This window comes from Plectropomus leopardus, chromosome 10 (genome assembly GCF_008729295.1).
Source record: "Plectropomus leopardus isolate mb chromosome 10, YSFRI_Pleo_2.0, whole genome shotgun sequence".
Lineage (NCBI taxonomy): Eukaryota > Metazoa > Chordata > Actinopteri > Perciformes > Serranidae > Plectropomus > Plectropomus leopardus.
The window spans coordinates 24,966,376-24,982,045 of NC_056472.1; the positions used below are offsets into that span (position 1 = coordinate 24,966,376).

A 15,670-nucleotide genomic window follows, 5' to 3' on the forward strand; every position below is an offset into this window, starting at 1 on the left:
GCGATCAGTTTATTAATCAGTTAGCTGACTGACTAAAGAAAAAGAATTGGAAACTACTGTTGACAAACATTTAAGTCGTTTTCTACTTATGTGATTATTTTGAATAATCATGATTTTTTTTCTTCAATTTTTTTTAGAATTGGGTACTTTTGCTTTCTTAATACTTACTTACTGTTACATAAGTACCATTTTTAATGCAGGACTTTTACTCGTAGCAGGGTATTTTCACAGTGTTATATTAGTACTTTTACTTAAGTAAAGAATTTACTATTTCACCCACATACAGTGTATACTGCATATATTGATTGATTGATGTCTTTACTTTGAACATGTAAATACATCAAAAACAACAGGTAAACGCGTACATGAATGTCAAAAGAAAAAAAAGACAATAAATTCCATCCACAACTGCCTCAATTTACGCGAGTGCAATTCGTCTGATAGTATTTGGCTACTATGAGACTGACGTGTGAAGGGGTAAAGCCAAGCTTTACTTTCCTGGTTTTAGAAGTATGTTGCTTGGGTTTTGCTCTGCAGCTTACCTCAAAGTTTCAGATATTAACCTGGACCAGCAGCACGGGCAGATTATAAAACAATGAGACCCTGGGCACAGATATGCAAAAGGCCCCACCACCCCTCCCACACAGCAGCAACACACGCAGACTTTGTGGTTGTTTTGTGTCTTTCTTTAGTTTTTATGCACCTTTTTGTGGTTTTGTGTCTCTTTGAGGTTGTTTTGCCTGTTTCTGATCTAGACGTTTAGGAGGTTTTTACCAGGCGGCTAATTATCCGCAGAGGTCTCCTCCACTCCAAAGCGAATGGACCCTATGATTTAAACTAGTTAAAACACCGAATAATGCAGTTTCATGTTACAAATCAGTGTTTCTCTAATGCTGTCGGTGTTTCGGACACAGGCCTGCTAATATGTACTTACGTATTTCCTCTAAAAACGTAAGATCCAGACCTTCAGAGCGTTTTTTCTGGAAGCTGAATTATAAGCAGAGTTCCCCTCCTCTCCAAAACAAACTATAGTGACTATTATCAATCAAAAAGCCGCTAAGAGGCTAAACAGGCTCGTAACTGGGACTCGTTGAATGAAATTAAAGTCCTGAGATGCTTTTTATGGTGATTTATAGAACATAAAAATGGCAACTGGAATAACTAAAACAAAACGAAATGAGGTGTGATGTTAATGTGACGGTCAGCAGAAAATATCAGAGCCAAATTCACCCTCTTTGTGAAGTTGCTGCCACACCAGTGAATGAACAAGTACATAACGTGAAACTGCACCTCTGTTGTGCCAGTTTCAACTATCGGAAGTGAAAGATACTAAAGAACGTGAAAAAAAAGATAAACGACAGAGGCTCAATACACATTATGGCTCCTGCACAAACGGACTTGGAGTTTTAAACCGGTAAAAACACTGAATAAGGCAGTTTCACATCAACAAATTAGCGGGTTTCGTCGCGGAGTGGCTGCCATCTACAGTGGCTTACGCAAAAAGGCAAATAGCCCTCTCAAGTGCTTTGTTTGTCCATTCTGGGCTACTGTAGAAACATGACAGTGCAACATATGGATCTCCATTATGTAGATATAAACATCTCATTTAAAGGTAATAAAAATACAACAATTCTTATTTTCAGGTGATTATACAAAACATACTCATATTATATTCTGTTTCTGCCAATATATTCCCCTAAATCCTACACAGTGGACCTTTAACTACTGAAAACGCTGCTGAGATTTGAATGTAGTTTAACTGTCCCCCATCTACTGCAGAGTACAGGTAAGCAAGTATTTGAAATAGTTACCAGCACTGCTGGTAAAATAGAAACAGTCTCTTATTCTAGAGACTAGAAACTATAAATGATGTAGCTTTAAACTACTTCAAGCTTTGGCCATGCCCTCTATCTTACCTCTCTCAGAGAACAGGTAGCCTGCGTAAATTTGACCCCATTCATCTTTATTGTTTGCGTGCAGCTTCTTTTGTCAGATCTTGCCTCGACCTGCTCAGCGGTCTTTTTTATGTTTCCCAGGGTTTCTTTGAGGCTACAGTTTCAAGACTGTGGTGAGAAAATCTACAGAGCAATTTCAGGAAAAAAAACCTCAAAATCACCTTGTTTATGGCACTAGCTGTAACATATAATGCTCCGAGCTACACACAGAATATTCACATTGCCATTTCAGGTGTCAGTAATGAATAAAAAAACTAAAAAAGCAGTCACATGTTGTGGCTCATGTGAAACCACGCAGAGGTTTCAACAGGTGATTCCTTTTCTGAGAAGAAAAAAAAAAAGCTATTTTTGTGGTCGTAATGTTCCCCCTTTTTCAGTGCACTGATCGAAACAAAGTCAATCTCTCCCCCCGCACTTTCAAAAACAGCCCCCAATTTTTATTCTCAAAGTGTGGAATTATTTAAAGTTTCCATCCAGCCCTCAGCCTCATTCTTTCTCTTTACAAGCGGGTAAAATTATGTCTCCTCATCTCGCAAATTCTCTTCCCAGCGGGGTAGCTTGGAGCTGCTGCACGGCTGTAACTAAACAAATATTGTTCTAATTTCATGAGGGGTGAATCTGAATTCTTCGGATGTGACATCAGTGTCTCTCACAGTCGCACACTGGCCCATTGTAGTGGCTTACCTCGTGGACTGTGGCGGTGGGGGCAGGAAGATTAGGGAGAGCGAGCAGGAGGCTGAAGGGGTTGAGTAAAGGTATAGGCCACGGGGCGCGTATATTAACAGCGTAGGTGTGAGAGTGTTGACGAAGGGGAAATACAATAAGATCAGACACGGGGCAAACGCTTTCCCCTCAAAGACAAAGTTTTGTGGCCTTTGGATTCTGCCCCTGAATGATTAACAAGCTGCTCGGCTTCACAGCACTTTAAACAGAGGCATGTGTGCGTGGCGAGGTTGGTGGTATTGTTAAAAACTAGACTAAATGGTCTGGAGCCTGTCACATGGACACATTCCTGCATTAGCTGCCATGGCTGTGAACATAACCCCCTCGGAGCTGGCCAGCTGTCAGCACAGGGCGCCGCGTCCTACAACCGCAGGGCCCAGCAGAATAATAGAGGTCCTTGTTAATTGAATAGAAAGGCTGTAAGTGTGACTATTGAGACAATCAAGAACAAGTAGCAGTGTTTATGCAACATGCAGATCAGAGGATCACGCATATGGCCGTCTGTAAACACAAACACAGTCTGTTAGGAACAGTAAGTTAGTTTGTGGTTAGATTTATGAGTTTCAGTGCATTTTAGTCCTTCACTGATGGTATTTTAACAAATTTAGGTTGTTATGCGCACTGTTTTATTTAGTCATCGCAAATAGTACCATAAGTACAAATAGGGGTGTGCCAATATCGTATTGTTCACGATAATATCTGTATTATTTTTCATATAATATGAAAAATTCATATTGTGATATTGACAATAATAACAAATATTACAGCAGGAAGAGTAGAGGAGACTTGACAGAGCGTGCAGGTCCAGGCGGACCTGAACAACTCATTCCTTACAGATTTAAAAAAAGTAATCATTTATTGATTTATGTGACATGTACATATACTAGTTTCAGATTCAAGGGTACTTTTTTCATTTGGCAGCTGTTTAGATTGCGTTTTGTTTGTTTCTTGCTGTACTGTTTATATTTTATACAGAATTTGGATCTGTTACTGCTCTTTAAAAACTAAACAAATGAGATATTTTATATTTAATTTTTACTAAACATTTGAAGGCAACCTGTTAGGTTTATGCAAACACATAAAACTATAACACTTATTTTGTTGCAACTGTTTAATTTAGAAATGAATCAAATATTTTTCAGTATTTGGTTATATCATCAAGAATATCGTTACTATATATCAAAATTACTATTACTATATATTATAATCAAGAATATCACAAAAATACCCTGAAATATTGTGATATTATATGTATAACCAAAATCAGCGGTCTATATTTTAAGTAATGACAGAAAAGGTCAAGGCAGAAGCAAAAGCTTATATACGCCTGTCCTACATTTTTATCAATACAAACTTCTCTTTCAAGAAAAAAGGAAATAATTCAGTCTTTTAACCCTTAAAAATAATGTTGTAAACCATTATTTTGAAAACCAAAAATGAGTGACATATTTTTAAAGTGAAACCTACATTGTTCTACATTTTAACCCCAACAACAGAAACACATCTCCTTTTAATCTCATTTGTTTAGCTTTTGCTACAGTAAAGTCACTAAAACCTCCCTCCTGTACTAAAAACAGTCGTACACATTCTGTGAGTGACTTTGTTTTAGCTATGAACATAGTTGCATTGTTTTATAATATACCAGATCATTAAATTTCATGGTTTTGCATGGTTATATTAACACAAGCATGGTGCAAAAGTGTCACATCATGCTCGGTTTTCTTTTGTTCAGGCTGTGCCACTGAGGAAGGTGTTACCCAAATACTTCAAATACCTCTTTAAACAGGTTTTAGGTTGGGCTTCACTACAGCCACTGACCTGGTTTAAAGGCACACTGTGCAAGAATTTTTGCTTACTGTTTGTGAGCGCAGCATTCACACTCGGCCTGTCTTTTACCGTGTAAGCTGCTGTACCATAAACACAATTAAAAAAACAATTTTTGGGGAGAAAACTCCTGTGTCACGTACAGAAAATGAAACAAAGCTGAGGAAATGCTGCCTCTTTTGGTTAGTTATTTTAGCAAAGTAAAAAAGACCCATTAAAAAATCAGTTAATTTAAGTGTGCATTGTATTTAGAATATTTTCATCACTTTACCTTATCATCAGCCCTTTCCAACAGGACACTGAAGTAGTTATCTTAAAGCTACCATATAAAGCTAATATATATTTTTTAGGTTGCTAAAAAATTTGGTTGGTTTTTTACCAAAGACATTAGAAAAACAGCATAATATAAGCAAAGCAGAAATGTCAGATAGGTCGGCCTACAGTGTTTAATTATATGCTTTTAAACATTAAAGTTATGGTTGAAAATGAGAACAGAAATAAATAATTGTCAGTTTTCTGCCTGGTAGTGTTTGTTCTTTCATTGTCCAAGTGACAGTGACTCTGTCAATCATAGAAACATTACATTTGTTGCAATAGAAGAGACGATACTTTGAAAAGCTGACTAAGCTGCCTGCCCGACAGAAAACAGACCAATCTGCTTCCCTCTTCATCCTCATCCTCATGATCAATGCACACCAAAGAAATGTTAAGATTTACTCTTGTTTTGGAACAAGCCTTGTCCACTTGCTGTTCCACCTAATTATATTTGCTGGTGTTTTTTTCCCCCACAATTTTCATAGCTTCCTTTTGGATTTGTGCTGCTATTACCTGGTTGCTACCTTTTCTTTAAAGTCCTGACAACCCCTGTGTGCTCTTATTGGCTGGAGACTACACACCCAAAAATGTCCCGACCAAAGAAGAAAAAAAAAGGAAAAGAAAATACAATATCTCTGCAGATAAACACACTGCCACGCACCTCGAGTGGGTCATAACTGATGTTTGAGAGGAACTGTTTTTGTGTGTCAACACATTGTTTTTAGGACAGTCGCGCATGTTTTGCCTGTAAGGTCATGTTAAAAACTCAGGCCATAATCTGTGTAAGATTTCAGCACCTGTTTTGACTTTTTACTCCCCTGTGTTTGTGTGTGGTTGGGTGAAAAGGACCATACTGTGTTCCTCACAAAGCAGCCAATCAAAGGTAACACAATCCTGTGGATGTGAGTTATCCTGTTGTTGCTGTCATATAACACTGAACCAACTCCAAACCTCTTCATGGTTTTGGTGTACGATGTTAAAAAAAACAATGTAGCACAATGCGACATTGGCAATACTGTACATATTTGGATTCAGGGATGCAATTTAAAGCTATTTTCATTATCAGTCAATCTGTTGATTTTTTTTCTTCTCAGAAACGATTAATTGCTTTTGTCCATAAGATGTCCGGAACAGTTTTTTTGGAGGCCAACAATAACCATAATTATCTATAAGCAATTATAACAAAATTTTATTTTGAACCAAAACATTTCAGGGTTTCCCACACACCCGGCACGACTAAAACATCTGCCGCCACAGGTGTTTTTCTATTTGTGGACTGTTGTTAGGAGCACTATGGGAATATGGTTATTCACTGCACCACACTTTTGGAGCACAGAGCGTAATCTGGGCACAGACAGAGCAGAACGTCAGGCATAGTGAGAGTGAGGCTCCTCTCATTCGTCAGTCTGAACTGATCAACTGTGATCAGATCAACACATCAGTTATCCTCCGCTGCAACTCCACAAACTGCCGTTGATGATAAAGAGATCTCATGTAGTGTCGGGTGTCCATTAACCCTGAAATTGTTCAGATTGAAATTGCGTATAAAAAATATGCCTAATGGTCAGTTTGGCATACCATCACTCAGTGGAAACACAGTTATCTTGCAATAGTTTCTCATTGACATTAAGTTTTGCACAAATCTGTAATGGAAACCACCCTTTTGCCTGTAAAATAGTCAGAATTGAGAAAAAAGTAGGGGATCTAAAGTAGGAGAGAGACAACAGGTGCATGCATTGATATGAGTAAGGCAGATTTGGGGAGGGCCCATTCACTTGGCCTTTTCCATTTCTATGTGCCAGCCTTGTCAGGAAATAGTTGAAAATGCCCTTTTTAACGTCTCAGACATCTACAAATTATTTGTTTTGTTTGGGCAAGAGTCCAAAACTCAGATAATTGTTTTCCAGTGAAATAACACAGCAGAAAGCAGCAAATTTACATTTTTGAGATGCTAAAACCAGATTAAATTTCCGTTTTCCTTGAATTTCTTGTGTTAATTTGTTTTTATATCCACCACTTATCGATTCAGTAACTTATGGTGGTGCTGCAGCCAAGACTCATGAACTGCCTTCCGTGACCCTGTGTCGCTGTGTTGTTTTTCCGCTGTGTGATTGGAGCGGATCATTAGTCACCTCACTGTGGCACCATTTGGTGTTTTTGACAGTTTTGCTAGGGAGCAATTAGAAACTAGGGCACATGCATTCAGATGTAGTCACATGAAGCATGACCTTACATAAAAGCCATTTCTCACAGCTACACATCGACGTAGATCCGTTATTTTGATATGTTGATGGTGCTGAAGCCGAGGGCCTACACTGTGGTATATTTTTCTTGAGTCAGATCGCTGAAATATTTGGATATTGTCCCAGCTGCCCTCTGACGACCCATGCTCTGTTCCTCTGCAGAAGAATTTTAGGAACAATTAGTGGAGGTTGGGCTGCATCCACACAAACCTTGAATACTGATTTGCCTCAGTGCCCTGCATGAATAAACAATAGCTGTGGTCACGGACCCAGACTCCTCGATTCCTCTGAATATTTGGGTTCTACCAAGACACCGTTCCTGGTTCACTGCAATAATACTAATTATTTCACACATGTACCAGAACACTTTAAAGGAGCAGCGTGTAAGATTTAGGGGGATTTAGTGGTGTGGATTTAGCAGTTTTGTAACCATGCAGCTGAAACTTCTCCCTGTTAGGATTCCTTCAGTGGTCGTTGAATTATCCAGGTCTGTTTCTTTCAAAAAGAATATAATATTTTTATAGTATAACAATATAAAAAAACACACAAATTGTGCCCAGAGTATGCTCTGGTGCAATGAATAACCAAGTGGTATATATATATTTCAAAAGAGCTCCTGATCCAAAAATAGAAAATCCATACGTGGCGGCAGATGATTTAATCGTGGTGAGCCACCACAAATAAATAAAAGTGTAAGGAAACCATGGTGCAACTTATTTCTGATCCAGATACTCAGGAGGTTTTTACTGGGTGCCAAATTATCCCCAGAGGTCTCCTCCTTTCAGAAACAAACAAACCAGATGATTAAAACTTGTAAAAAGAAGAAATAAAGCAGTGTCACGCTACAAACGAGTATTTATCCAGTGCTGTTTGGCATGTCCAAGACAGGCGGCTATCCTGGCACCTGCTAATGTGTGCTTACCGTTTTTCTCTGATAACTTAAGATCCAGACGGTCAGAAGATTTTAAGTGGAGGCTGAATTATTTGCAGAGGTCTCTTCCTCTCCAAAACAAACGGGCCAGGCGATTAAAGCCGGTAAAAACACTGAATTAAGCAGTTTCATGTTGAAGAAATCCATGTCTTTGCAATGCTTTGTTGTCGAGGGGCTGCAAACCTCTGTCGCAAAAATGCAAATGGGTTTATCTAGAGCTGGTGTCTGGTTTGTCCATTCTGGGCTACTGTAGAAATAGGGAAGTGCAACATTTTGGTCTCCATCACTGAGGACCTGCTTCCTATGAAGATACAAACAGCTCTTTGTAAAGTAATGAAAACTTAAAGATTCCAATATTATGACGATAAATGAGTCCTATACATTAAAGAAATCACTTATTCTATTATATTCCATTTCTGCCAATATATCCCCATAAATCCCACACGCTGGACCTTTAAGAGCCCGCAATGAACTCTGAGGACCCCATTTCTATCCTTAAAAGTCGTCACACAACTCAGTTCTCCGACACGTTCAGCCGCACATTCTTGAGGGGAGCGAGGGTGGGTTTGCAGGAAGGCAAGCTGTTTTTGAAATCTCTGCTCCTGCCTTAAATCTCCCCCTGTTAAATCAGAGTAGCAGTATGTTGTTGCAGATTAGAGTTGTTATCCCACATGGCAGGTTCAGCAGGAGAGAGGGGGCACAGCAGGCTGGATCTGAGGGGAGTTAATACCTCTAATGATGACGATAGAGAGGAGGAAAATATTCTGTTACAGCCAGCTTAGTGCAGGCTTCAGTGCAAGGGTGGGTCCTGGCTTCCACACATGGGCTGGTAGATAATATCTTAATGATCACATTCAGTCTGTTTCTTTGTTACTGTGATGTTTTTTCTTACACGTTTTCTTATCAGACATTTTAAAGGGATAGTTCAGATTTTTTAAGTGGGGTTTGTATGAGGTACTTCTACATAGTCAGTGTATTAAATGCAGTCGATGTCAGTTGGTAAGTTCTCAGTTTAGGGAAGCAGTCAGGTATAAGTACCCTGTACAATACACTTTAAAACACTGGACTGACCCTTTAACCCTTTCAAAAATGAGCAAACTGGCTTGATTTATTTAAAAACATAGGAAGAAGCTGACCAGCAACTTCATAGAAATTGCCCAAATATGAGCAAGAAATAAGTAAAAATATACAAGCAAATAATCTGAAATCTAAAAACAGAAAACAAGAAAATTACTTCACATCATAACTATTTAATTATTTGGCAATGTTTAAATTAAGAGAATTAGTTTTCTGGACATTTTCCCTATATTTTTGATAACATCTAACAGTATCCACTAGCTAATTTTCAGGTCATTTCCTTGTCACCGTTTACTAATACTTTTGCAATTTGGGTGACTTTCCCTGCCAAGTTGCTCATTATGTTTATTCCCATGTTTTCGAAGGAGATCACACCAATTTTCTGCAGTTTCAGAGGTTTAAGTTCTCATTAAAGGTGTCTGACCACAGCACAACAATAATAATGTTGATCCAGGTGTTAAAGGGTTAAGTAAGCACAGCTGAAAGAGGGAATCTAAATGACGGAGCTCTTTCCACCTGCGTTGTTTGCACGCATGAATCTGCAGCTGCTGGCCCCGCGCACACAGAACAGCAGGGGTCAGGATTTCATATGCCAACTGCAGCGCCTGACTTATTATACACTGTACTTGTGAGGGCTGTGTGTGAATACTGTAGGAACCTGTCTGTCCCTGTCTAGTGTTTTTCAGTGTCTGGTTATGATTGCATTTTTGTCAGTGAAGACAGAAGATTATGTTTTGTAAACAGAACAAGTATTTCCCGACAAGAGCTTGATGGCATTGTGCAAATACAGAATGTAAATGTGGCAAAACTTTAATCTCTCTTGTCTGTCACAGCATAGTCTAATTTCTTTGGAATGATGAGTATCTTAGGCTGTCTCGGGTTGCCCAGGGTGTGGTCTGAGGTGTAGCACGACTTTGTTTGAAAGTAATAATAGTGTCCACCAGTCAGTCCGTCTATTTGTTCCGGTTTCTCCTGCCCTGCCCAAAATGACGACCTGTAGTTATGCCAGTAACCATCCCTGCTTTTGTCCCTTCCCCTTGAAAGGAAGAGACACATCTGACCAATTTGGTTTGTGAGACCAGTTTGACTTGTTTTGCCTCGTGCAAACGTGAGTGCGTGTGCATTTTGGTTAATGGCAGCTGTCGTTCACTGCCGTATACTAACAGTGTAACATGAGTGCTCATCCACCCTATTGGTAATGGGAAGTAATTCCCATGATTCCATGCAGACTGAAAATAAAACATATTAGTAGGTTATGTAAGATCAGTGAAGCCACACAGTGTTCTCATATTTCATAACATGTATTTAGTTGCCAGTTTATTAGAAACACTGAGCTAAAACTAATCTACTGCAGTCGTGCTATTAATCTTAACTTTATTGAGGTAATCGCTTTCTGTTGATTCAAGTTTATGATCATTTTTGAGGATGTAGTGTGTCAGTGTCTCTGCTATTTACTTCCCTCATTCACATAAATTTGATGGACAAAATAATAGAAACACCTTCCAGTATATCCATTTTTCTGTAACTGCTCTTCTTTTTAAAGATCCAGTGTGTGAGATTTAGGGGGATATATTGGTAGAAATGGAATATAATATAATAAGTATCTTTTCTTTTGTGTGTAATAACTTGAAGCTAAGAATTATTGTTTTCTGTTACCTGAGCTGTTTATATCTACATGCGGAGCAGATCCTCATTTACGGATTCTGCCATGTTGCACTGCCATCTTTCTACAGTAACCCAGAATGGACAAACCAAACACCAGCTCTAGATAGGGCCATTCACGTTTTCGTGTTGGCCAACATAGTTAGCAGCCCCTCTGCAACGAGCAGCATCGGAAAAAGGTGTCAATTCACTATTTTTTTAACGTTAAACTGCTCTATTCGGTGTTTTTACCTGCTTAAATCAGTGGGTCTATTTGTTATTGAAAGGAGGAGACCTCTGTGAATAATTCGGCACGTGATAAAACTCTCCTGAACATCTGGATCATAAGTTATCAGAGAAAAAAGAACAGGTGCTGGGCCAAACTGCGTCAGAGAAACATTTTTGATAGTGGAACTAATTCAGTGTTTTCACTGGTTTGAATTACCTGAATTACCTTTTTTTGTTCTGTTTTTTTTGGTGAGGAAGAGATGTCTGTGGTTAATTTTGCCCCCGGTTATAACCTCTCGAATAAGGAACACTGAAAGAATTCCAACCAGGAGAAGTTTCAGCCCATTGCAATTCACAATCCTCACTCCAAATGTCCCATGCCTCCAAATCCTCCCAAATCTTATGCACTATTCCTTTAACGGTTGCAGGGGGCTGGAGCCGATCCTAACTGACATTGGGCGGGAGGCGGGGTACACCTTGGACAGATCACTAGACCATCACAGGGCTGACACATTGAGACAGACAACCTTTCACTCTCACATTCACACCTGAGGGCAATTTAAAGTCACTAATTAACTTGTAACCTGCATGTCTTTGTCCTGTGGGAGGAAGCCAGAGAAAACCAGGCTCACACAGGGGGAACATACAAACATCTCAACTCCACAGAAGGGCCCAAACCGGCCAGTGGGTTCGAACCCTTTTGCTGTGGGGTGACAGTGTTCACCACTATGCCACCATGCTGCCCCCCGACAGTATAACAAACTGCAGCTTCCAATAATGTAATAATAATAAGCACCCTCCCACAATGATGATTATCCAACTAATTCTGCAACAACATATGATTACAATGTGGCTTCTATGTAGCCCCAGATTGTTTGTTTGATTCGGATCATTTAGCAAGATAGCTGCAAAAACCGGTCTCAGTGAAATATGGTCGAAAGTTGGGCTGTTGGCCAAGTAACAGGGGATTAGTGCGTGGTGCAGATCCAGATCCAAGATGTTTCAAAAAGTTTCCCAGACATTGCAAAACATTTTGCTATTTACTCAGGAAGTGCTGCACTAAATACAATGCAAAAATTGTATGCGTCCATGTATAAATGTCTATTAATAACCATTTTAATGCATACCCACATTTCTAAAGTAACAAATGCAGAAGATTGCAAAATTGGCAAAAGTACACGCTCTAATTGTCTTCTGATGTAAAGACTTGTGTTTGATTTAGCAGCTACGGTGCTGATTGGTCAAGACGTTGATGGTGGAAACATTCCAGCAAAACAGGACAGGAAGCTGTGTTAAGGAGTGGCCACCAACATGCTTTTGATATCCCATAACAAAGTTACAGTTTCACATAAAAACAATGCTATTGTTGCCTTTTATGAGTAATACAGATTACATGTATGAACAAAACAAAACAAATCCAACTACAAATACAGAGGAGTGTTATACATAAAATCAAGGATGCTGTTTGTGTCTTTGTGTATATGTGCATGTGTTTCAGTGTGTAAAACTGGACGTCATGCATGGGGTGTGCATAATGACTCTTGGTGTTCCCACAGTGGTGGTTTGAGATCATGGGAAAGGCATGAGGCTTTAACACAGCGCTGTATTCCTCCAGCGCTCCAGATGCTCCCATAGCCTTGCGGCTTGGGCAGCTTGGCTCCAGCACAGTTTTAGCACAGCTCTCCAGTTTACCAGCGGCTTTTAACATTAAAGTGAGAAGAACGGAGCCACTTAAGAAATCTCTCAGAGGAATACCTGAATCGCTGCGTGTCAACTCCGTCCCAGACACACTGTAGGAGGAAATACCTCTGACTTCCTCTGCTACTGTTCTCAACATCCTACCTTTCTTCTCCAGCCTCCCCACCCCACCACACACACACTAACCCCCGCCTCTTCTCCTCACCCAGCCCTCCTTTGCTCACTGTTGTTGTATCCCCTTTTTTTTCCAGGCAGTAACCAAGAAAAAATTTGGGAGCGACGACTTCCGATCAGCGCTGGAGAATGGCGTTCTGTTGTGTGAGTAAGTACTCTGCTTTTCCCAGGCACCTCTCTTAAGCCACTCATTCATATGGAAGTCCTCTGCTCTCCTCCAAGTCCGCACTCCCGACGTAAGTGTTGCTGATATTTCCCAGGCAGACCCCTGCCGGGTCACTGTTTGTTTGTCAGCCACCAGACAGCACAATAGAGGCTGCAGTTATTTGATGTTTCCAGTGTCAGATCTGCCCTCTGTGGTTTTGTTTGAGAATATGAAGTGTGATCTATTTCAAGGCTTGTTTGACAGATGTTACAGATCTGTGGATGGGCAGAGTGCCATCTTCGACTTTAATGAGAACTGTGAGATGCTGTGTAGTGAGTGGAAAGCCTCCAGCTGAAACCACATCGGGGAGTCAGGGCACCCTGCTTTCTCATTAGCCCGGATGCATCAAGAGGTTTGATGAGTTAGAAGAACAAATTTATCCATGCAGAATTTTGCATTGATTCACCCACTGCGCTTCTAAGCGTAGTGGCTTTTCCCAGTTTAGGGATGCGTTTATGTGAGAGAGCATCATGTCTCTTTAGACATGTGTGTGTGGGCAGCTCTGACGGATGGACACAGTGATGTGATTTGCACAAATCAGCAGGAAGCCGTAATTACAAGCAGCCCATGCAGAATCCTCCAAACCTCGATTGAAGCCCCTCATTCTGCTGATTTGAGCCTGACTCCACTGTTTGCTCACTCTCAGAGGACAACAGAGACACTTTCGTTTAGGGACCTGTCTATGTTTTCTCAGCGTGAGGAAGAGGAAGACCGAGATTAAATCACTTTCACCTATAAACTCCGGTCCCATTGTGTTGTGGTTATCACAATTGCTTGGAAAGGAATGTTTAGTGCACGTCGCACACATGATTACATCCTACTTAGCTTACAGAGTGTGTTATCTGATGGAATATAACAGCTCTCTATTGTTTTACTGCTAAAAGACTAACTTCAACCCACATTCCTTTTGCATTCTTTCTTCACATCTATTGTCAACCTATGAAAAGTCTTATACACCCCACCCCATCCACTCCCAGTCTGCCTGCTGAGAAAGCAGAAAATACACACTGTAAAAACATCCACCTTAACAAGTCTGATGTTGTGCTTGTGTTTTTTTCTTAAAACAAGAAAATGGTAAGGTTTGTACTTTTTTATTTGCAAATTCAGTTCTAGAAACAAAGCATTCAACTAATTTATGAGACAAGTTACACAGATTAACCTTTCCAACAGTATAAAGCAGTTAATATTGGCTGTTCACTTATTAGTGCATCTATAATAATGATCCACTTACATACATAATAATACAACACTCTGAAAAGCACCTGTCTGCACAAGAGTACTATCACTTTAGATTCTTTGAGTTAGAGCTGCAATTGTTGCGTTAATTGAATAATTGTATTATTTCAAACAAAATGCCAAACTTTTTCTGTCCCATATTCTCATGTTGGAGGACTTGGTGCCATTTCGTGTCTTACATTGTTGTTAATTGGATATCATTAGGCTTTAAGAGTGTTGGTTTGGCTAAATTTAATAATGTTATCTTGAGCTCTAGAGAATTGTGAGCGGCATTTTTTCATGTTTCCGATGTTTTTTGTTCAAAGGACCGATTGATTATCACACAAATAATCAGCAGATTATTTGTTAGTTGCAGCTGTACTCTGAATACATTTTGCTGTTAATTCTTCTGTAATTTTAAATATGAATACATAACTTGCACCTGTAATCTAGAGTATTTTATGCATGGTGGTGCATTTTATTTTTACCTAGAGGGATAGTACAGAGCTTTTGAAGTGGGGTTTGTATGGGGTACTTATCCATAGACAGTGTATTACTCAAAGTAGTTGTTTGGGGAAGCAGGCTGGAGTACCGACAAAAGTATTTGGTCAGCAGCAAAACGTATTTTAGGCACCTAAAGTCCCACTTAAAAAAAATCTATAACAGTGCAAGTGTATCTTCAGTTGCTTCAGTTTCCTGCTGGAAATTGATGTCTGTTGGCAAGGTGAAGTGGTGAAAGTATCGTTAATATAGCACACTCTAAATCTCTAGATTTTTTTTCGTTGGCTAAAATATTCTTTATTGGGTGGGACTATTTTAGGTTGGTAAAATGCATTTTGTTGCTCACCCCTCCACAGCAGTACATTGTTTAGCTTCCGTGTTGGATTCTCGCTGCTTCTTCAAATTGGGGGTGTGCTGACTGACATCTACTATACGTAATACACTAACCATGGATAAGTTCCTCACGTCAAAAGATCCAAACTATCCCTTTCAGCAGAAGATCTGAATTGCAACTTTTTTTTTAACCGCTCGGGCTGAAGAATGACTTCCAAAACCCTTTTTAAAAAAGACCAGACACGAACCAATGTGTGGTGACTCCAGGTTTGTTTGGGGTTGTTCCAGTAGTAGAGGGTATGTTTTAGGAGCTGTGGATCCAGTGTGTTTACATCACCATGCAGCCCTGGCCATTTACTAAACTCAAGCCAGGTGGCCACCATTAAACAAAGTCGTAAACACACAACACGGAGACTCTGCAACACTTTTTGTTCATTCGTTGTTAGTTAGACCAGCCTAGCCAATGACAAAGTGCTTTCACTTACCCTCTTCTCTCACTTTCTTTTACTCGCAGGCTGATCAACAAGATCAAGCCTGGTACCATCAGGAGGGTTAACAAGCTGCCCACACCTATTGCTGGACTGGTAAGCCTTTTTGCTCATCTAAT

At 39.8% G+C, this 15,670-nt stretch overlaps 1 protein-coding gene across 7 annotated transcripts in view; it reads left to right on the top strand.

Annotated features, from left to right (window-relative positions):
• Positions 1-15,670, top strand: part of lmo7a (LIM domain 7a) — a 77,016-nt gene that overhangs the window by 2,085 nt on the left and 59,261 nt on the right. For 6 of the 7 annotated variants that reach the window (XM_042494953.1, XM_042494954.1, XM_042494949.1 and 3 more), the window contains exons 2-3: positions 12,887-12,957; positions 15,578-15,647. In XM_042494953.1, the coding sequence (XP_042350887.1) occupies positions 12,887-12,957; positions 15,578-15,647 (141 nt within the window). Of the gene's footprint in view, positions 1-12,886; positions 12,958-15,577; positions 15,648-15,670 lie in introns of those variants that run through there. The other variant, XM_042494955.1, reaches the window with a different exon arrangement.